The 23406-nt window shown below is 40.2% G+C and overlaps 1 protein-coding gene across 1 annotated transcript; it reads left to right on the forward strand.

Annotated features, from left to right (window-relative positions):
• Positions 1-4815: 4815 nt before the first annotated feature.
• On the forward strand, positions 4816-18639 carry LOC120029985 (gastrula zinc finger protein XlCGF57.1-like). Its single transcript, XM_038975298.1, has 3 exons — positions 4816-5018; positions 5124-5286; positions 16062-18639. Exons 1-3 carry the CDS (start codon positions 4845-4847, stop codon positions 17663-17665), a joined length of 1941 nt encoding a protein of 646 aa, XP_038831226.1. The 5' UTR covers positions 4816-4844; the 3' UTR covers positions 17666-18639.
• Positions 18640-23406: the final 4767 nt, after the last annotated feature.

The following is a 23406-nucleotide window of genomic DNA, read 5'->3' on the forward strand; positions in this document are numbered from 1 at the left end:
GAAGCCACTGCTCAAAAACCGCCATAAAAAAGCCAGACTACGGTTTGCAACTGCACATGGGGACAAAGCGCGTAATTTTTGGAGAAATGCCTTCTGGTCTGATGAAACAAAAATAGAACTGTTTGGCCAAAGTGACCATCGTTATGTTTGGAGGAAAAAGGGGGATGCTTGCAAGCCGAAGAACAGCATCCCAACCGTGAAACACGGGGGTGGCAGCATCATGTTGTGGAGGTGCTTTACTGCAGGAGGGACTGGTGCACTTCACAAAATAGATGGTATCATGAGGAAAGAAAAGTATGTGGATATATTGAAGCAACATCTCAAGACAGTCAGGAAGTTAAAGCTTGGTCGCAAATGGGTCTTCCAAAAGGACAATGACCCCACGCATACTTCCAAAGTTGTGGAAAAATGGCTTAAAGACATCAAAGTCAAAGTATTGGAGTGGCCATCACGAAGCCCTGACCTCAATCCTATAGAAAATGTGTGGGCAGAACAGAAAAAGCGTGTGCGAGCAAGGAAGCCTACAAACCTGACTTCGTTATACCAGCTCTGTCAGGAGGAATGGGCCAAAATTCATCCAACTTATTGTGGGAAGCTTGTGGAAGGCTACCTGACATGTTTTACCCAAGTTAAACAATTTAAAGGCAATGCTACCAAATACTAATTGAGTGTGTAAACTTCTGACCCACTGGGAATGTGATGAAAGAAATAAAAGCTGAAATAAATCATTCTCTCCACTATTATTCTGACATTTCACATTCTTAAAATAAAAGTGGTGATCCTAACTGACCTAAAACTGAGAATTTTTACTAGGATTAAATGTCAGGAATTGTGAAAAACTGAGTTTAAATGTATTTGGCTAAGGTGTATGTAAACTTCCGACTTCTACTGTAGCTACACTAACTTAAAATTGATATCCTATTCTTTCTAAGTCAAATGAAAACGTTAAGAGTTAGCTAAATGACTTGAGTTTATTAATCGATTGCCATTTTTACATTCACCCCGTTTTATATCACCAGGTTCGTAAATCTGAATACGGGTTCATCATATTGATCATAACTACCTCGGTTTAGGGTAGTCCAGTTCTTTCTCTAAGCTCAAGTTTCCTTATTGTCTACCTAGCTTACTAGTTCAACTAGTTAGCCAGTTATTAATGTCACTACACTGTATTTGTCTTATTTTAATTTGATTTTTGTCAGGTTATGCAACGTTTTGAATTCAGTGCACTAAATATTGTATCTCTAAATGCCAGGTGTTTACGAAACATAAATAAAAGAAAAGCACTTTTTTATTTTGTTAACATTCTAATGCAGATTCAATTTTACTCCAGGAGACTCACTCTTGCGATTCAAATGCTAGTTTTTGGAAATCACCATGGGGAAATAATGTTTATTATAGTCACTGGACTAACCACTCAGCTGGTACTATGATACTGCTTCATAAGTTTAGAGGTGATATTTCAGAGTCTTGTATGTCCAAAGATGGTAGACGGGTTATAATGATCTCAAAACTAGATAAAGCTTGTTTTATTATATGCAATGTATATGGGTACAACTCTTACACCTCAATTAAGACTTTATTTTCTGATCTTGCTGATAAGCTTACTGAGCTGCAAAACAAGTATACAAATGCATGGCTTATAATAGCTGGAGACTTTAATGAAACACCTGATAACTCTTTGCATAGATTTCCACCTAGAATAGCTCAAAGATCTCAGAATAGTGACATCATCACCTCATTTTGCAGTAAACTGACAGTGATCGATACATGGCGCTTCTTTAATATGAACTTAAACGAATACTCCTGGTGTAATAAGTCAATGACGGTCAGATCCAGAATTTATCTGTTTCTCATTTCTCCCCCACTTTTACAGTATGTACAAGAAGTAAATAATAAACATCCTCCTTTGACTGATCATAAAATTATATTATTGAAGTTCGAATGTTCTGAAAAATCCAGTGGTATTCGAGGTTACTGGAAACTTAATTCACTCCTAAATGATCCAGTCTTTTACAAGAACATAAAGAGCTTGATCATAGACTCGTTTAACTTATATAATATAATATAATTTCATGAAATCACAAGTCCAACACAGCAAATGAAAGATAAACATCTTGTGAATCCAGCCAACATGTCAGATTTTTAAAATGTTTTACAGCGAAAACACAACATATATTTATGTTAGCTCACCACAATATCCAAAAACACACCGCCATTTTTTCACAGAAAAGATAGCTTTCACAAAACCCACAAATAGAGATAAAATTAATCACTAACCTTTGAACAACTTCATCAGATGACAGTCATATGACATCATGTTATACAATACATTTATGTTTTGTTCGATTATGTGCATATTTATAGCCACAAATCGTGGTTTTACATTGGCGCCATGTTCAGAAATGGCTCCAAAATAGCTAAAGTAATTACAGATAGCAACGTGAAATACAGAAATACTCATCATAAACTTTGATGAAAGATACATGTTTAACATATAATTAAAGATACACTGGTTCTTAATGCAACCGCTGTGTTAGATTTAAAAAATAACTTTAGTAAAAAGCACAGCATGCAATAATCTGAGACAGCGCTCAGCCATTCTCCGCCATGTTGGAGTCAACAGAAATACGAAATTACATCATAAATATTCCCTTACCTTTGATGATCTTTCATCAGAATGCAGTGCCAGGAATCCTAGTTCCACAATAAATCGTTTTTTTTGTTTTATAATGTCCATTTCTTCTGTCGAATTAGCAACTTTGGCTAGCATGTGTAGTTCACGTGTTCATCAAACTTTACGCTAATGAACGAAAACTTCAAAAAGTGATATTACAAATCGAATAAACTGGTCAAACTCAGTTGAGAATCAATCTTCAGGATGTTTTTCTCATATATATCCAATAACGTCCCAGACGGAGCATTTCGTCATGTCTATCTAACGCATTGCAGACAAGGACACTTGTGGTCAAGTGTGTGTGGCCAAGAACTGGCAATATGCCTGACCAGTCACTCCATTGGCTCTCATCCGGTCCCACATCAAGCTATACGGTTCATTCCACATTCTACTGCCTGTTGACATCTAGTGGAAGGCGTATGAAGTGCATACAGATCCATAAATATAAGGCAATTGAATAGGCGATGCCTTTCACAGCGACCCATTTCAGAATTTTCACTTCCGGTTTGGAAGTTTGCCTGTCATATGAGTTCTGTTTTACTCACAGATATAATTCAAACAGTTTTAGAAACTTCATAGTGAAAGTGTTAGTCATAGTGTTTTCTATCCAATAGTAATAATAATATGCATATCATATGATCTAGGACAGAGTACGAGGCCGTTTAATTTGGGCACCAATTCATCCAAAAGTGAAAATGTCACCCCCTATCCCTAAGAAGTTTTAAATGACTTAGAACCAAAGCATGAAAGTAACAGAGAAATATTTAACTTCAAGGTTAGATCTATCATCATTATACGCAGTAAGGAACTAAAGAAGCAAAAATGTTTGAAAGAAGATGAGCTTATGAATAATTTATATGTTCTCCTAGAAAAGGATACCCTTTCAGCAAAGGTTGAAACAGATTTGAATACATCTTGAATAGAACCAGATCAAATGTACATTGATTTAGCTAAAGGAGCCTTTATTACATCTAGAGCAAAATGGGTTGAGGAGGGTGAGAAAAACACAAGCTATTTTTTCCTCTTGATTAAAGAATAAAGAACTATAAGAGAAAATCTCTTTCTGCCTTAAATATTGACAATACCTTGTGTAAAGACCCAAAGATCATCTCTAACTTTGTCTATTCTTTCTATGAAAATCTGTTAAATCTAATTTTAATGGGATTGAATGTGAACATTTTATAAAACATATCAATGGTCATGTTCCAATGAAAAAAATAAAATAATAATAGGTTGTGGGTCAACAGGGAATACAGGAGAGAACTAAGCACATACCCCTGTGGGGCCCCCGTGTTGAGGGTCAGTGTGGCAGAGGTGATGTTGCCTACTCTCACCACCTGGGTTCGGCCCGTCAGGAAGTCCAGGCTCCAGTTGCAGAGGGAGGTGTTCAGTCCCAGGGTCCAAAGCTTGGTGACTAGCCTGGCGGGGACTATGGTGTTGAACGCTGAGCTCTAGTCAATGAACAGCATTCTCACATAGCTATTCCTCTTATCTAGGTGGGTGAGGCCAGTGTGGAGTGCAATTGAGATTGCGTTGTCTATGGATCTGTTGGGGTGGTATGCAAATTGGAGTGGGTCTGGGGTGTCTAGGATGATGGAGTTGATGTGTGCCATAACCAGCCTTTCAAAGCACTTCATGATTACAGATGAGGGCTACAGGGCGGTAGTCATTGTGGCATGTAGCCTTAGAGTTCTTGGAAACAGGAAGGATGGTGGTCATCTTGAGACATGTGGGGATTACAGGTCAAGGAGAGGTTATAAATGACAATGCATATGCCTGCCAGCTGTTCTGCGCATGCTCTGAGATCAGGCCCTTGAATACCTCTGGCCCTGCAGCCTGGTGAGTGTTGACTTGATTAAAAACCTTACTGATGTCTTTACAGCCTAAACATATTAATCTGACTGAAGGAGTTTTTGTTTTTTGTTTGTTTTTCTTTTTCTTTTGAATATTATAAATATATTTTATTCCTTTTTTTCAAGGTGTATTTTATTATTCTCTTCTCCCTAATATGTTGTTAAGGTTGATCAGTTTTCACCCCATCCAGTAGCTGGCGGCTTGCACCTTTAACGTTGTTGCGGACCGCCATTATTCCATAGAATAAGAAAAAATCCGTGACCCGGAAGTTCTAAAATATTAAGGCTGGCTTGGCTTCAGAAAGGCGCTAACAACCATGTCGAGCAACGAGGTTTTTCAGACACAATTATGTACAATTATGGATATATTCGTTGAATCAGCAGTAAGGGAGGTGTCGAGACTCCTAGACGAGTGCTTTGTTGCTGTTATGGAAAATGAAGAGAATAGTTTGCTAAAGAGAGAAATGACACGCGTGAATAAAACCAACACGGTGAGTGCATCAATTAACTGTATTTTATTCAAAGCTTCAGGCAGTGAGTGTGTTTTGAATTTTCAGTAACGGTATCACTAAGTTCAATTACTCTTAATCTTTCAGAGAAAGTTTGCATCATTCATGGAGGTGTTGAGTAAAACCTCGACAGAGAAAATAGCACTGCTAACGTACGTGGTCGAATCGGAAGTGAGAGTAGTGGAGAAAACAGCTGAAAACAGGCCTCTCCGTCGGGCAGGAGCGAGGACGGAAGAAAAACCACAAAGGGGTGAGCATGTAACTATTTTGCTAATGTTGGTTATGTCCATAGTACCATAGAAGGAGTACACAGTGACAGTTAAATCAACATTTCCGTTTCATGTGTAACGGGGGATAGCCCCCTTTTTAAAATCTTCGCCTAAAATTACATACCTAAACTAACTGCCTGTAACTCAGGCCCTGAAGCAAGGATATGCATATTCTTGGTACCATTTGAAAGGAAACACTGAGGTTTGTGGAAATGAGAATTGAATGTAGGATAATATACAATAGATCTAATAGAAAATGCAATGGAAAAAGTTTTTTTTTTCTACAATCATCTTTGAAATGCAAGAGAAAGGTCCCAGTTCTAGCCATCACTGTAGTTGTAATTCCGATGGTGTCCACAAGATGGCAGCAGTGTGTGCAAATAACTTGAATTATGAGCAAACTACATGACATTTAGTGTGAAGTCACACGGGTACATTTGGGGAAATCGTGGAGACATTTACATTCAAATAATTTTTCTGCAAGAATATCGTCAAATCTGTATACTTGGACTTTGATTTTCCAGGATTAGTAGCCATATTATAAGTTCAACATTTACAAAACAACCAGTTTTCATAACTCTGAATATTATAATTTTGGTCCAAAAGGAAAAGGCATGCTGTCGCAAAAGGTTAGCACCTACATTTTGCGATATATATAGGGTTTCCGGATACTCCCATAAAGCCCAGCTCATTGGCTATCTAGCTAGCTTTGTTTGACCCCGATTGGTGCTTATTTGACAAAGATAGTCGATCAAATGAAGACCGGCCGCGTAATCGGCGTGCCATGAAGGCGCTCTAACCAAATTTGGTGTCCTATAGGATATACTACACCCCTAATGATATAGTGAAGTTTGGTTACGTTCTAGGATCTCTGAGGAATACATACAAATGTGATTTGACTGGTTGAAACAACATTTAGGGTTAGGTTTTCAGATTCCTTTCTTTGCAAATTGAACGAGTGGAAATACAAAATCGACCGTGCATGCTATGGACCTTTTTAGGATACGAAAGAAAAAAATAATTTGACACATCATGTTATCTCTGGGACCCTTTGGATGATAAATCAGAGCAATATTTCAGAATGTAAGTACACATTTCACCTTCAGAGGGGAATTTATCAAACCTATTGCGGTGAAAAAAGTGTTTTGTTGTTAGGGGCTCCTCAAACAATAGCATGGCATTTTTCCTGCAGTAATAGGTACTGTAAATTGGACAGTGCAGTTATATTAACAAGAATTTAAGCTTTCAGCCAAAATAAGACACTTATCTATACTGACATTTGTTGTTTCTCTAAAATCTGCGATCGTGACCCAAAGCGCTGCTTGATTTACAACGGTCCCGTCAGCGGGACGCCCATCCATAAGATTAATGTATTAATATGTGCAACATCAATATATCGATCCTCGCTATTTGAGTCATGTTAGAATTCCCACCAAGTGGGTTAACGCATATAAACCTTGGATTACTGATGCTGTTGAGGCTTTGAAGCCGCAGGTCGGCCATATTGGCACTTCCCAGTAAGAGTCCTCCATAGGAATTAATGGAATTCTACAGTATTTCAATTAAATGTTTTAAGGGCAAAATTACATGTATTTTTGTTGTTTCTGTAGTGGGGACAGTAACATTAGTAATTTAAAAAATACAGTACCAGTCAAAAGTTTGGACACCCACTCATTCAAGGGGTTTTCTTTATTTGGACTATTTTCTACATTGTAGAATAGTGAAGACAAACTATGAAATAACACATATAGAATCATGTAATAACCAGAAAGTGTTAAAAAAATCCAAATATTTTATGATTCTTCAAAGTAGTCACCCTTTGCCTTGTTGACAGCTTTGCACACTCTTGGTATTCACTCAACCAGCTTCATGGGTGTTGTTATGTCTATGTGAATAACTCACGTCGCAGAGTTTGGTAAAATTCAAGCATAATCCTTTACTCAGGTATTACGTGTTACAGGTCACGACATCCTAATCAGACACTCATAATGCACCTCTTTATATATCCTAGATATGGCGCTAGTGGGGCACCTCTCTGGGTTGGCATTGTGCCCATTATCTTAAAATCTTCCTTTTCATATAGAATTAGCTCAAGCACTTAATACCATTTTAAAACCAGTGAAAATACCTATTTACATTATCAACAAAATTGTTAATCTCTTAAGGAACATAGTGTGTCGCACTGGTAGCATGTTGGGCACCTCTGGCATCCTCAGGTCCTCTCCTGGCACTTCTGGGATCCTCAGGTCCTCTCCTGGCACTTCTGGGATGTTGGGCACCTCTGGGATCCTCATGGTCTCTCCTGGCACCTCTGGGATCCTCATGGTCTCTCCTGGCACTTCTGGGATGTTGGGCACCTGGGATCCTCATGGTCTCTCCTGGCACTTCTGGGATGTTGGGCACCTCTGGGATCCTCATGTTTTCTCCTGGCACCTCTGGGATGTTGGGCACTTTTGGGAGTCTCGGGGCCTCTCCTTCCTCAGCCTCCTGAAATTGTGTAGGCACGGTCGGCAGAGAACTGCCCTGGTGGGGTCTTCCCCGTCTCATTATGTGTCCTGCCCACACCATCCAGAGGATATTCAGTCTTCCCATGTGGTCCTCCTGTGCCCTATGCTCTCCTGAACTGGGCGTATGTCCTTCCGGTTCATTCCATACTTTCGGCCCTTCCACTTCATATGACCTTGCGCTGATGTGCCCTATGCATGTGCCAAGACCCCATATGGCATCCCTGGTGTGAGGTGACAGGAGCACTCTGACAGCTTGACCTTGTTTTATTACAGGCAGATTTTTTTGCATGCTGGTTATAGTAATGTTTTGAGTTGTTCTGACGTGCACGTTTGTTGCCTGAACATCCCTAATGACCTATGGTGCGAGGAGCTTGGGAGCTGTTGGCAACAGAGAGCGAGTGCGTCTAGACATTAAGCGCTGTACAGGACTGCTGCCGTAGCCCTCTGTGGGAGTCCTGCACTGCTTCTTCCATTGTAGCACAACAGCTGTATACCAGGATGTCATCAGCTATGACACCTATTCCTGTCAGTCCCTGAAGTGCATCATGTTGCCTTTGGTGATATTTCTCTGCAGCTGGTTTCACTCAAAGGCTCTAACCTTGTTCACTGGTATCTACCATTGGGGGTCCAAAATGTGGTGAGGTAACTACTCTCTTCATCCAAACGTACCTGCCAGTAACCATTTTTTGCATCCATAACTGAAAAGATTTGCGCTTTTGCCAGGCTTGGCAATATCTATTCAATGGTAGGCATTTAGTACGGTGCCCTACATAAGGCTTTGTTTGGGGCACTTGGATTGAGGTAGACTCTTATTTTGCCAGGCTTTTCCACCACAACCATGTTGCTTATTGACTTAGTAGGTCTGGTGACCTTTGTAATGACACCCTGTTCATCCTTTGAATCAACAGCCTTTAGTATCTTTTCCTTAAGTGGAATGGGAATTCGGTGGGGAAGCTGTTGAACTGGTCTAACAGACTCATGCACCACCAAGTGGAGCTCACCCGCCAGAGCCCCCACTTCTGAGACCATGTTATTATGTGAATAACTCACGTCGGAGAGTTTGGTAAAATTCAAACAATCCTTTACTCAGGTATTACATGTTACAGGTCACGACATCCTAATAATGCACTTGTTTATATATCCTAGATAGGTACCCACTAGCGCCATCTTTGGGTTGGCGTTATGCCCATTATCTTAACAATGAGGTAGTCACCTGGAATGCCTTTCAATTAACAGGTGTGCCTTGGTAAGTTAATTTGTGGAATTTATTTCCTTCCTAATGCATTTGAGCCAATCACTTGTGTTGTGACAAAGTAGGGGTGGTATACAGAAGGTAACCCTATTTGATAAAAGACCAAGTCCATATTATGGCAAGAACAGCTCAAATAAGAAAAGAGAAACGACAGTCCATTACTTTAAGACATGAAGGTCAGTCAATATGGAACATTTCAAGAATCTTGAAAGTTTCTTCAAGTGCAATTAAAACACCAGGAGGAGATGGTGTGGGGTGCTTTGCTGGTGACACTGTCACTTAACCAGCATGGCTACCATAGCTTTCTGCAGCGATATGCATCCCGTTTGGTTTGGGCTTAGTGGGACTATCATTTGTTTTTCAACAGGACAATGATCCAACAAACAGCCAGGCTGTGTAAGGGCTATTTAATCAAGAAGGAGAGTGATGGAGTGGTGCATCAGATGACCTGGCCTCCACAATCACCTGACCTCAACCCAATTGAGATGGTTTGGGATGAGTTGGACCGCAGAGTGAAGAAAAAGCAGCTAACAGGTGCTCAGCCTATGTGGGAACTCCTTCAAGGCTTTTGGAAAAGCATTCCAGATGAAGCTAGTTGAGAATGCTAAGAGTGCAAAGCTGTCATCAAGGTAAAGGGTGGCTACTTTGAAGAATCTAAAATATATTTTGATTTGTTTAACACTTTTTTTGGTTACTACATGATTCTGTGTTATTTCATAGTGCTGCTGTCTTCACTATTATTCTACAATGTAGAAAATAGTAAAAAATAAAGAAAAACCCTTGAATGAGTAGGTATTCTAAAACTTTTGACTGTGTCTGTGTACACACACACAAGTATAGTTTCTGCTCTGACATCCACTGTCAACTTACATAGACAGTTGTTTTTCTTTCTAAATCATGTCCAACCAATTAAATTGGCCACAGGTAGACTCCAATCAAGTTGTCACAATGGAACTGTCCGTGTATCTCCGAGATATACTGTATGCCTCATCAATTATATCTGGGGATGGGTATAAAACCATTTCTAGTGTGTTGAAAGTTTCCCAGAGCACAGTGGTTTCAATCATTGGGAAATTGAAAAAATATGGAACTACCCAGGCTCTGCCTACAGCTGGCCATCAGACCAAACTGAGCCAACGGACAAGAAGGACTTTGGTCAGGGAGGTGACCAAGAACCCCAATGACCACTGACAGAACTACAGAGTTCCTTGGCTGAGATGGGAGTACCTGTCAGTCTCTACACCACTTCACCAATCTGGGCATTATGGGAAGGTAACCAGACGGACGCCACTCCTGAGGATAAAGGCACATGACTGGAGTTTGCAAAAAGGCACGTGACAGACTCCGAGCATAAGGCAAACATGTCTGTGGTCTGTGGTGGCAGCAGGGACTGGGAGACTGGTAAGGATAGAGGGAACAATGAATGGAGCCAAATACAGGAAAGTCCTTGATTTAGAACCTGCTTCAGAGTGCAAAAAACCTTAGACTGGGATAAATGCACGTTCCAACAGGACAATGACCCCAAGCATACAGCCAAAGCAATGCTGGAATGGCTTCAGAACAAGAATGTGAAAGTCCTTGACATACCAAAGACGACTCAAATCTGTAATCGCCGCCAAAGGTGCTTCTACAAAGTATTGACTCAGATGTAAATACTTTAGTAAATTGGATATTTCTGTATTTAATTAGCCCAAAAATCTGCAAACATGTTTTCACTTTGTCATTATGTGGTTATGTGTGTAGGTTAGTGAGAAATATATTTCATCAATTTTGAATTCAGGCTGTAACACATGTGGATAAGTGAAGGGGTATGAACACTTTCTGAAAGCTGTGATGGCATTTTCCTCTATTACCAAATGAGAGTTAAACTACACACAAGTCAGAGTTATACTTAAACTTCATCTTTAATGAGCATTAAGCTTTAGCCTTTTGACTCTCAGATCAATTCAGTGTATATAATGAATTCTGAGAGTCCCTACAGAAGAATACAAATATATCTTTTATAGCCAAGATATACCCCTCAACTTACATGACGAACCACAGATCTTAGGAACAGTTCACAAAGAAAGACTTGAGAGGAGTATCCCATAGCCAGATAGCATTCGCTATAAATTATCGTTCAGTTTGGTCTCTAAGAGGTCTCTTCCTGGTACTTCATAGTACAAAAACACCAACTCATCCAATGGCATATCAATTGTCAACTCTAGATACCCCCATCTCAAGTAAACCCCCTCTTGACCCTACTCCTGGACAAACTCACTGAGGGGAGTGACTTGCGCACAGACATTGTGGAGACAAGTAATTGGTTCCCCCTTAATCACGCCATCCCTTCACATGGTTTAACAGATACATTCACATATGAAGACAATGTTCCATCCTGTCCTCTTCCCTTTCTGATATTCTGCATAGCACCAGTGACATGTAAAAGACAAGCCTGACCTCTCCCCTCTCTGGGCCCCAAATGACTGAGCCCCAGCTTAGAAAAAAGTGCAACTGCCAACACTATAGTCCAAAAGGATACATTCTAATGACAAGTATCTCACATAAGCACATTATGTAAATAAAACATCTTATCTATATTACCCAACTAATTCTGATTCATCCACCACAAAGCACTGGTGTATTAGAAGCAAAAATATGTATATATACAGTTGAAGTCGGAAGTTTACATACACTTAGGTTGGAGTCATTAAAACTCGCTTTTCAACCACTCCACAAATTTATTGTTAACAAACTATAGTTTTGGCAAGTCGGTTAGGACATCTACTTTGTGCATGACACAATACATTTTCCCAACAATTAGACTGATTATTTAACTTAAAATCACTATCACAATTCAAGTGGGTCAGAACTTTACATTAAGTTGACTGTGCCTTTAGACAGCTTGGAAAATTCCAGAAAATTATGTCATGGCTTTAGAAGCTTCTGATAGGCTAATTGACATAATTTGAGTCAATTGGAGGTGTACCCGTGGATGTATTTCAAGGCCTACCTTCAAAATCAGTGCCTCTTTGCTTGACATCATGAGAAAATCAAAAGAAATCAGCCAGGACCTCAGAAAAAAAATGGTAGACCTCCACAAGTCTGGTTCATCCTTGGGAACAATTTCCAAACGTCTGAAGGTACCATGCTCATCTGTATAAACAATAGTATGCACGTATAAACACCATGGGACCACACAGCCGTCATATTGCTCAGGAAGGAGACGCGTTCTTTGGTGGGAAAGTGCAATTCAATCCCAGAACGGCAGCAAAGGACGTTGTGAAGATGCTTGAGGAAACAGGTACAAAAGTATCTATATCCACAGTAAATCGAGTCCTATATCGACATAACCTGAAAGGCCGCTCAGCAAGGAAGCCACTGCTTCAAAACCGCCATAAAGACAGACTACAGTTTGCAACTGCACATGGGGACAAAGATCGTACTTTTTGGAGAAATGTCCTCTGGTCTGATGAAACAAAAATAGAACTGCTTGGCCATAATGACCATCGTTATGTTTGGAGGAAAAAGGGGGAAGCTTGCAAGCCAAAGAACACCATCCCAACCGTGAAGCACGGGGGTGGCAGCATCATGTTGTGGGGGTGCTTTGCTGCAGAAGGGACTGGGGCACTTCACAAAATAGATGGCATTATGAGGAAAGAAAATTGTGGATATATTGAAGCAACATCTCAAGACATCAGTCAGGAAGTTAAAGCTTGGCTTAAGGACAACAAAGTCAAGGTATTGGAGTGGCCATCAGAGCCCCTGACCTCAATCCTATAGAACATGTGTGCGCAGAACTGAGAAAGCATGTGAACAAGGAGGCCTACAAACCTGACTCAGTTACAGCAGCTCTGTCAGGAGGAATGGGCCAAAATTCACCCAACTTATTGTGAGAAGCTTGTGGAATGCTACCCGAAATGTTTGACCCAAGTTAAACCATTTAAAGGCAATGCTACCGAATACTAATTGAGTATGTAAACTTCTGACCCACTGGGAATGTGATGAAAGAAATAAAAGCTGAAATAAATAATTTTAATACTATTGTTCTGACATTTCACATTCTTAAAATAAAGTGGTGATCCTAACTGACCTAAGACAGGGAATTTTTACTTGGATTAAATGTCAGGAATAGTGAATAACTGAGTTAATGTATTTGGCTAAGGTGTATATAAACTTCCGACTTCAACTGTATACATACATACACTACCGTTCAACAGTTTGGGGTCACTTAGAAATGTCCTTGTTTAAAAATAATTTAAAAAGCTAAATAAAATTGTCAATTTTATAATATCAAATTGATCAGAAATACAGTGTAGACATTTTATAATCTTGTAAATTACTATTGTAGCTGGAAACATCTTATTTTTAATGGAATATCTAGATAGGTGTACAGAGGCCCATTATCAGCAACCATCACTCCTGTGTTTCAATGGCACGTTGTGTTAGCTAATCCAAGTTTATAAAAGGCTAATTGATCATTAGAAAACCCTTTTGCAATTGTTAGCACAGCTGAAACTGTTCTGATTAAAGAAGCAATAAAACTGGCCTTCTTTAGACTAGTTGAGTATCAGTATTTGTGGGTTCGATTACAGTAGAGGTCGACCGATTATGATTTTCCAACGCCGATACCGATTACTGGAGGATAAATTTTTAAAAAACGATACCGATTAAATTGGCCGATATTTTTATTTATTTAAGTTTAATTTATTTGTAATGACAATTACAACAATACTGAAGGAACACTTATTTTAACTTAATATAATAAATCAATTTAGCCTCAAAATGAAACATGTTCAATTTGGTTTAAATAATGCAAAAACAAAGTGTTGAAGAAAAAGTGCAATGTCAAAAAGCTAATGTTTAAGTTCCTTGCTCAGAACATGAGAACATATGAAAGCTGGTGGTTCCTTTAAACATGAGTCTTCAATATTCCCAGGTAAGAAGTTTTAGGTTGTAGTTATTATAGGAATTATAGGACACAAATCGTATAGAGAAATTATTTATATATACCTTTGACTATTGGATGTTGTTATAGGCACTTTAGTATTGCCAGTGTAACAGTATAGCTTCCGTCCCTCTCCTCGCCCCTACCTGGGCTCGAACCAGGAACACATCGACAACAGCCACCCTCGAAGCAGCGTTACCCATCGCTCCACAAAAGCCGTGGCCCTTGCAGAGGAAGGGGAACAACCACTCCAAGTCTCAGAGCGAGTGACTTTTGAAACGCTATTAGCGCGCACCCCGCTAACTAGCTAGCCATTTCACATCGGTTACACCAGCCTAATCTCGGGAGTTGATAGGCTTGAAGTCATAAACAGCGCAATGCTTGAAGCACAGCGACGAGCTGCTGGCAAAACGCACTAAAGTGCTTTTTGAATGAATGCTTACGAGCCTGCTGGTGCCTACCATCGCTCAGTCAGACTGCTCTATCAAATCAGACTTAATTATAACATAACACACAAATACGAGCCTTAGGTCATTAATATGGTCGAATCCAGAAACTATCATCTCAAACAAGACGTTTATTCTTTCAGTGAAATACGGAACCGTTCCGTATTTTATCCAACGGGTGGCATCCATAAGTCTAAATATTCCTGTTACATTGCACAACCTTCAATGTTGTCATAATTACGTAAAATCTCGGCAGATTAGGCAGCCCAAACTGTTGCATATACACTGACTCTGCGTGCAATGAACATGAAGTGACAATTTCACCTGGTTAATATTACCTGCTAACCTGGATTTCTTTTAGCAAAATATGCAGGTTTAAAAATATATACTTCTGTGTATTGGCGAGGTTGGCTGTCTTTGTTAGGAAGATAGTCTTCAGAGTTCGCAACGAGCCAGGTTAGCAGGCAATATTAACGAAATATACAGTTAAAAAAAATATATACTTGTGTATTGATTTTAAGAAAGGCATTGATGTTCATGGTTAGGTACACATTGGATCAAGACAGTCCTTTTTCGCGAAGACGCACCGCATCGATTATATGCAACGCAGGACACGCTAGATAAACTAGTAATATCAACCATGTGTAGTTAACTTGTTTTTTATAAGATAAGTTTAATGCTAGCTAGCAACTTACCGTGGCTTCTTACTGCATTCACGTAACAGGCAGGCTCCTTGTGGAGTGCTATGTGAAGCAGGTGGTTAGAGCGTTGGACTAGTTAACAGTAAGGTTGCAAGATTGAATCCTCGAGCTGACAAGGTAAAAAAATCGGTCATTCTGCCCCTGAACAAGGCAGTTAACCCACCGTTCCTAGGCCGTCATTGAAAATAATGTGTTCTTAACTGACTTGCCTAGATAAAAAAGGTGTAAAAAAATATATATATTAAAAAGAAAATGACAAATTTCCGATTATGAAAACTTGAAATCGGCCCTAATTAAATCGGCCGTTCCGATTAAATCGGTCGACCTCTAGATTACAGGCTCAAAAATGACCTTCTGAAACTCAGTCTATTCTGAGAAATGAAGGCTATTGCATGCGAGAAGTTGCCAAGAAACTGAAGATCTTGTACAACGCTGTGTACTACTCCCTTCACAGAACAGCACAAACTGTCTCTAACCAGAATAGAAGGAGTGGAAGGCCTCGGTGCACAACTGAGCAAGAGGACAACTACATTAGTGTCTAGTTTGAGAAACAGATGCCTCACAGGTCCTCAACTGGCAGCTTCATTAAATAGTACCTGCAAAACACCAGTCTCAACGTCAGCAGTGAAGAGGCGACTTCGGGATGCTGGCCTCCACGTTGCAATTGCCACCAAGTGGGTTAACCCTTCTGGCGGGAAGCATAGGGTGTTTGCATTTCACGCCAGCGACCTGGGTTTGCTTCTCTGCCCTGCCGTTCGCTACGCAATTGTTGTCTGAGTATTGTTAGGTAGTGCAGCAGAGATGGTTTAGATCTACTATGACTTAGGTGTGCAGTGTTTTTGTGTTGTATTTTCCTTAATTTTATGTATGTTCTGGTGTCTTCATGTCCACAACAAAATTAACAATGACCATCTCTTTTACAGATGAGGGATCTGTCTCTGAGTCTAATCATCATGATGATCAACCTGACTTTGTCCCCCTGTCCTCACCTGCATCAGATGAGGATTCGCTCCCTCAGTTTCATCCACAAGACGAGGTTGATCTTGAACCCCTGGCCCTGTCTGCAACAGACCAAGACAAACGAGACAGGCAGCCCTTCAGCTGTTCTCATTGTGGAAAAGATTTCAAGATGAAATGTTTATTGAATAAACACTTTCGGACCCATTCAAAACCCTATAGCTGCTTGCAGTGTGGGAGATGTTTTAGCTTGAAGAGGCGGCTTGAGGAACACTCCATGACACATTCTGGAGAGACACCCTTCAGTTGTGCCGATTGCGACGCAGTGTTTCGCCAGAAACCTGCTTTGCAGTCACACATGAAGCGTCACAAAACAAAGACAACGGTCACATGCACAGTTTGTAAAAAAAAGTTTCTAGGGGAAACAGGACTAGAGAGGCACAAGTGTAGTGGTGATGCACAGAAGACATTCAGCTGCTCTCTTTGCCCAAAGACCTTCAAGTGGAGACGAAGACTGTTCGATCATGAGGCTACGCATTCAGGGGAGAGGAAGTATTGTTGTGAAACCTGCGGCAAACTTTTCTTTACCACTTCAACCTTAGCTGTCCATAAGAGGAGTCATATAGAAAAGGATCATAGCTGTACTGTATGTGGCCAACGTTTCAGCGATGCACCTGCTCTCAGAAAGCATATGGTGGTCACCCATCCTGGAGAAACAAAAGAAAAATATTTTGTTTGCGACGTGTGTGGCAAATGTTTTGGCCGGAAGTGCCATCTCAAAAGCCATATGACTCTACACGGGGCAGAGAAACCTTTTTCTTGTGATGTTTGTGGAAAAAAGTTTAGTCAAGGTGCTAATCTCAGCAGACACAAGAGAACTCACACAGGCCAGAAATTGTATTGCTGTGACGTTTGTGGTAAAAGGTTCACCCAGTCCGGAACCCTGAAGATCCATAAAATAAGGCACACTGGTGAAAGGCCTTACAAGTGTGATGTCTGTGAGAAAGCCTTCTTTGAACCTTCCTCCCTCCGGAGTCACAAGAGACGTCACCTTACACTTCAGGAAAAGCTGCAGTCTGGCTCAAAGCTGCAGTCTGGGCCAGTTCAGCCGTCTGGGCCAAAGCCATATGTCTGCAATCATTGTGGTAAAGCCTTCTATGTGAAAGTTTCTCTGGATCAGCATGTGCGCATTCACACAGGAGAGAAACCGTTCAAGTGTGACGTTTGTGGTGAAGGTTTTAGGTATCATCATTCACTTAAAATTCACAAGGTCACTCACACAGGGTTGAAACCATATTACTGTAAAGTTTGCGGGAAAGGGTTTATGTACAATTTCCTTAAAGTTCACATGCGCACTCACACAGGCGAGAAACCATTTGAGTGTGATCAATGTGGTAAGAGGTTCAGCCAGAAAGGTCATCTAAAATCTCACGAGCGTGTGCACACTGGTGTCAAAGCATTTGTGTGCAAAGACTGTGGGAATGCCTATGCCTGTAGACACAATCTAAAAGTCCACAAGTGCAAGTACAACTGGAAACCAGCTCCTGGAAACAGTGCAGAGGATTACTGAAGAAACAGGTCTAAGATGAATGGCACAGGGCCTCTGAATAATATGGCAGTGTGAAAATGTTGGTGCTCAAGAACTTACTAAACTAAATGAAAAAACCTCAAGGTGTTTACGTTGAAAATGTGACATTCCACCTTAGGAAAAATCTAATATTTTACAATTGCAGTTAGCTTTGGGCTGTTAAGTACATTTAATTAACCTCTATAGTCAAGCTTTTCTACTTGAATGTTTATACTTAATGAGTGTTATTGTTTCCCTTTAATCTGTGTCCACAGGTCTTCCTTTCTTAGAAAAAAATGCACAATAACAGAAGATAAAATCACTCAGTTATGGGTGAATTGGGAGAGCGCAATGGTCCTCTTGACGAACTGGTACAGAGCCAGATGATATAAGGCAACCACATGTATCAGCATTTGGCAACACTTTCTGAACACCCTCTTCTTCCTTTTTGTCAGCTCACAAGATCAGAATTTTTCACTGTTTTAAATACTTATGACCAATTTGGTATGTTTATTGTTCAAACAAATTCCACAAAATAGAGGCCCTTGATAGGACCGCATTAGATGTCCTATGACATGCTCTTCATTTTACTGCCGATGGTGGGAACGTTTCTGCTCGCTCGCTTGTTTCCTATCGGACAATAATACAGAGTGGGATAAGAGGCCCTCTGTGATTCCGCCAGCAAGACCTAGCTAGAACAAGAGCCAATTTATGCTTTATCTGAAATTGTGGTCGGAGGCTACGTATAGATGGTGTAACTCAATTGCAGTGACTCGAACAGTGGCAACAAAAATACGTGGGATGCATGCCAGCTAAGCCACAACACTAAACAATACATTAATTGCACTATAACGGTGGCAAACAGTGCTCACAAACTGTTATGGCCTACATAAAGCTGTCCCAACAGCAGACCCAAAGCCTTACCAATGCTACACCTGGCTATCAGCGGAGCCTTGTCTGGCAGCGAAACAGTTCATACTGCCTTTTAAAAAAACATAGCTGATATGGCTGACTTGCTTAAACAAATGTGGTTTCTATTGACAATTGAGATGTACAAACTATGGCAAAGGGTACGACAAGCGCATAAGAGGCAATCTGTAATTTTGATTAAGACAATGAGCGAGCTAGGACGGAGGTAGTTAATAACTATTTGTTTAGCACTTTTGAAATGTACAGCGACAGAATTCAGAACATGGTACAATGAAAGCTCTTACAATATTCAATGATTACGTTTCTCAAAAACAGGTTATAGGCTACGTGTGCATCACCAAGTCAGAACAGTAGGCGAAATTAAGAGGTGAAAATAGACCAAATTATTAGGGTGAGGCAAATGGGCTACTAACAGCTTCCTACACGACATATACTGTAGCTAATAAAGTAATACTATCTCCCTGGCATATTAAATCATTTATGCAGCAGCATACAATACATTTTTGGACTCCCCTTATTGTGCTGTGCTCACTTGAACAGGAAGGTGGTCCTTCGTGGTCAAATTTTGTCATCAAAGTCTGGCATTCTCTAGATTTATGGTGCTTTCAAGACAGCTGGGAACTCTGGGGGAGGGGGGTTGAATCATGATGACGTCTGATCTTCAGGTTGTAGCGCTATAAAGAGGCCCGAGTTCCCGATTTTACAATTCCGAGTTGGATAAAAGTTCAAGACGTATTTTCAGTCGTAGCTCGTTTTTCCCTCAGTTCCCAGTTGTTTTGAACTCACTAAAGTCAGATTTTGCAGTTCAGAGTTAAGTTGAGGGGCCTCCCGCGAAGCGCAGCGGTCTAAGGCACCGCAGTGCTAGATGCCTTACTACAGATCCTGGATCAATACCAGTTATTTTGAGCACGGCACAACTCATGCTTCATTGACATCATGGCCAATGTTGAATGTTTATAATTTTAAACTAGGAAAAGAGACCCTTAATCTTAGATGATTTGGGACCACACAGCCACTACACTGAATAGCAGGCTAATGATTGCTTTGTAATGCTTGCAGTTAGCCACTGATTCCTTCCAAACCACTCATTGTTGAATTTGCGATTTCCAACTTGTTGTGTAATGTTTGTTCAATGGCCAATGAGCACTGCTACATTTTATCTATAATTTCTCTTCATATGACAAGGATTAAAAAGGATTTGCCAGTAGATTGTCGACTTGATTCATGATGACTGCTAGCTAAGATTTTGAAGGTATGATGTTGACATGATCAGTCCAATCAAAGCCACTGTAGATATGTGATTTTACGTGGCCAATGACCTTGAGCCTTCTTCGATGGGCACTTCTAATGTAACTCTGTGGCAGCACCCAAGGGGCTTGAATTTCTGAGCTCTACCCTTAGACTTGGCGGTGACATAGTGTCCCTATGTGGACAGAACAGAGCCAATCACAGCGCAACTGCTCTGTATTTTCTGCTGGCTTGTCCCACCACCACAGAAAGCACTGAGCTAGGCTGAAACACCAGCATTTTGGAGCTCCCTTACTCCAGAAAACGAAGAGACCATATTTGTATGCAGATTTATTAACTCAATTATATATTTTTTACATTGTCTGCAAACTGGTATGTGACATGTATTAATGCCAAAATAACATGCAAGCCCCCCCCATTTTTTTTTTGACGGGTCGCCACTGGCCGGATAGGGGGCAAAATTGAGCTCTGTACCGCATCGCCTTGCAAGTTTTGTAACAATGCGGAGGGTTCTGCATTGAAATTATTGGTGGGAGGTTCTGTATAAACACAAACTCACTTCCTTCACAACAGCGATCTGCTGCTCCACGAAGCATGAATGCCCTGACTTCTGCAGAGGTCATATCGCTGTAAATGCAGACGTCAGAATGACCATGTAGCGCTTTGATAAGGCGGTGAACTCGGCAATTTTACCTCAATATAAATCCTGCAATGACGATGCAAAACAATTATACAAATGGTCGAAATTAGTAACAATTTATTAGAAAATGTCAGTAGACTTAGATTTTTTTTTAACAATATAAAAAACTAAAAATGGCACAAATGTTATAGCATTGACAACAGCATTAATGAATGATTATAGAGCTATATTAACAACAGTAATACAAATAACAATACATTATTTATAATGTTATCAACTTTAATGCATTTAAATCCCATTGTTTTTCAGGCCATTGGTATTGCATGCAGTGGCGGTTCTAGACCATTCAACTGGGGGGGCCAAGCTGGGGCCAGTTGTACTGTTAGAGGGGCCAGTTACGTTATTGTTGTCATATCGTTTTCTTCACTGCATTGCAGGCATTAGCAATCAAAAGACCATGTTCATTCAACAATTTGCATTTTCTGTCTAATAACAAATGAAAAAAACGATAACTAATTTTTAGGTAAATTATTTCATACTCCACATTTAGGGGGGCCACAAGGGGGTCCAAATTGTTGTCACAGGGCCCCCCCCCCCCAGAACTGCTAGTGATTGCATGATGTTCAGTAAATTTTTATATTGGACATACATAGCCCATTGCACCGTACAACATTTTCTGTACGTTGTGTCGCAGTACATTTTACATGTTGGTCATGCATATTGCATCAAACACAATCTCCAATATGTCACTGTAAAAGGTAGGTATATTGTACTCAGGAGCACTTCTGCTTTCCAAACCCAGAATTTACACCCCCAAGGTTGTCATTGCTATTATTGTGGCCCTTTTAAAAGTGGGAAATCAGCTTATATCCAAATATTTGGATATTAAATATAGGTTTTATTTACACGTGTGCATAGGGGATCCCTATAACATGCATTAACTCCTAATGAGCATATATTTTTGGAGGCGCAAAAATATGAGAACACAATAGCTCGAGCTGTAACAAGGATCCATGCGACTGTCATTCCAAAACGTTGGCATTTATGCTACAGACGCTGGGCGACAGGAAGCAATTACAGGGTCAGGATTTAATAATACATATGTACATGAAACTAAACAAGAACAGCGTCTGGACAAGAGAAACAAAACAACGTAGACACGGGAATGAAAATGAGGAAGTGACAGATCTAGGGGAGGCAATCAATGACGTGATGGAGTCCGCGGGAGCAGACGTGACAACAGGTGGCTATGGTACAGCCTTAGACGGATGTGATGGAAGCCTAGGCTATAATAGGCTATCATTATTAATTTTTGTTTGTGACGCCAGCAAGCACACTGTTGGAATTGTTGATTTAAATGTGTAAAAGGCCCAACCTTCAATAGGATAATCTAGCTAATTAGACGGGTCTGTTAGCACTTCATTAAACGCCAAACCAGATGTCCATTGTGTCTTAGTATCCATCTCAAAGTCGGTCATTAAGTAAATCACCTGTTGATGGTCAGAATTTGGCACCATTAAGGCAAGTCAGAAACATGTTCAAATCTTGTGTGGAAGCAACGTTTTATTTATAATGGGAACAAACCAAAAGTAGCCAAGCGCTAAAAAGTAGAAAGACATTTTTATCTCTGTGAAACGAAGCAAACATTTACCAAACATCAATTTATAGAGTAGAAACTCAGCGCTAGGCTATAATACAACAGTGCCTTCAAGTATTCACGCCCCTTGACTTTTTCCACATTTAGATGTGTTACAGCCTGAATTGAAAAAGGATTACATTTAGATTTTTTAGTCATTGGCCTACACAAAGTTTGTTTTTTGAAATCCGTACAAATGACTGAATAATGAATGAAATGTCTTGAGTCAATAATTATTGAACCCCTTTTATGGCAAGCCTAAATAAGTTCAGCGGTACAAATGTGCTTAAGAAGTCACAAAGTTACATGGACCAATAATAATGTTTAGCAAGATTTTTGAATGACTACCTCTTCTCTGTACCCCACACATACAATTATCTGTAAGATCCCTCAGTTTAGCAATGCATTTCAAACACAGATTCAACCTCAAAGACCAGGGAGGTTTTCCAATGCCTCGCAAAGAAGGACACCTATTGGTAGATGGGTACGTTTTTTTTTAAGCAGACAGCGAATATCCGTTTGAGCATGGTGAAGTTACTAATTACTATTTGGATGGTGTATCAATACACCCAGTCACTACAAAGATACATGCATCCTTCCTAACTCAGTTGCCGTAGAGGAAGGGATTTCACCATGAGGCCAATCGTGACTTTCAAACAGTTACATCGTTTAATGTCTGTGATTGGAGAAAACTGAGTATGGATCAACAGCATTATAGTTACTCCACAATACTAACCTAATTGACAGAGTGAAAAGACTGTACAGAATAAAAATATTCCAAAACATGCATCCTGTTTGCAACAAGGCACTAAAGTAATACTGCTAAAAATGTGGCAAAGCAATTCACTTTTTGTCCTGAATACGAAGTGTTATGTTTGGGGCAAATCCAATACAACTAATTACTGAGTATCACACTCCATATTTTCAAGCATGGTGGTGGCTGCATAATGTTATGGGTATGCTTGTAAATCGGTAAGGACTGGGGAGTTTTTCAAGATTAAAAAGAAACAGAATGGAGCTTATCACGGGAAAAATACTAGAGAAAAACCTGGTTCAGTTTGCTTTCCACCAGACACTGGGAGATTAATTCACCTTTCAGCAGGATAATAACCTAATACACAAATCTACACTGGAGTTGCTTACCAACAGTGAATGTTCCCAAGAGGCCGAGTAACAGTTTAGACTTAAATCTACTTGAAATTCTATGGCGAGACCTGCAAATGGTTGTCTAGCAATGATCAACAACCAATTTCACAGAACCTGAAGAATTTTGAAAAGAATGGGCAAATG

The sequence above is a fragment of the Salvelinus namaycush genome, chromosome 35 (genome assembly GCF_016432855.1).
Source record: "Salvelinus namaycush isolate Seneca chromosome 35, SaNama_1.0, whole genome shotgun sequence".
NCBI lineage: Eukaryota > Metazoa > Chordata > Actinopteri > Salmoniformes > Salmonidae > Salvelinus > Salvelinus namaycush.

Coding starts and splice junctions, on each gene's coding strand:
- LOC120029985 (XM_038975298.1), top strand. CDS start 4,845: ATGTCGAGCAACGAGGTTTTTCAGACACAATTATGTACAATTATGGAT. Junction 5,019..5,123: donor GCGTGAATAAAACCAACACG/GTGAGTGCATCA, acceptor TTAATCTTTCAG/AGAAAGTTTGCATCATTCAT. Junction 5,287..16,061: donor GGAAGAAAAACCACAAAGGG/GTGAGCATGTAA, acceptor TCTCTTTTACAG/ATGAGGGATCTGTCTCTGAG.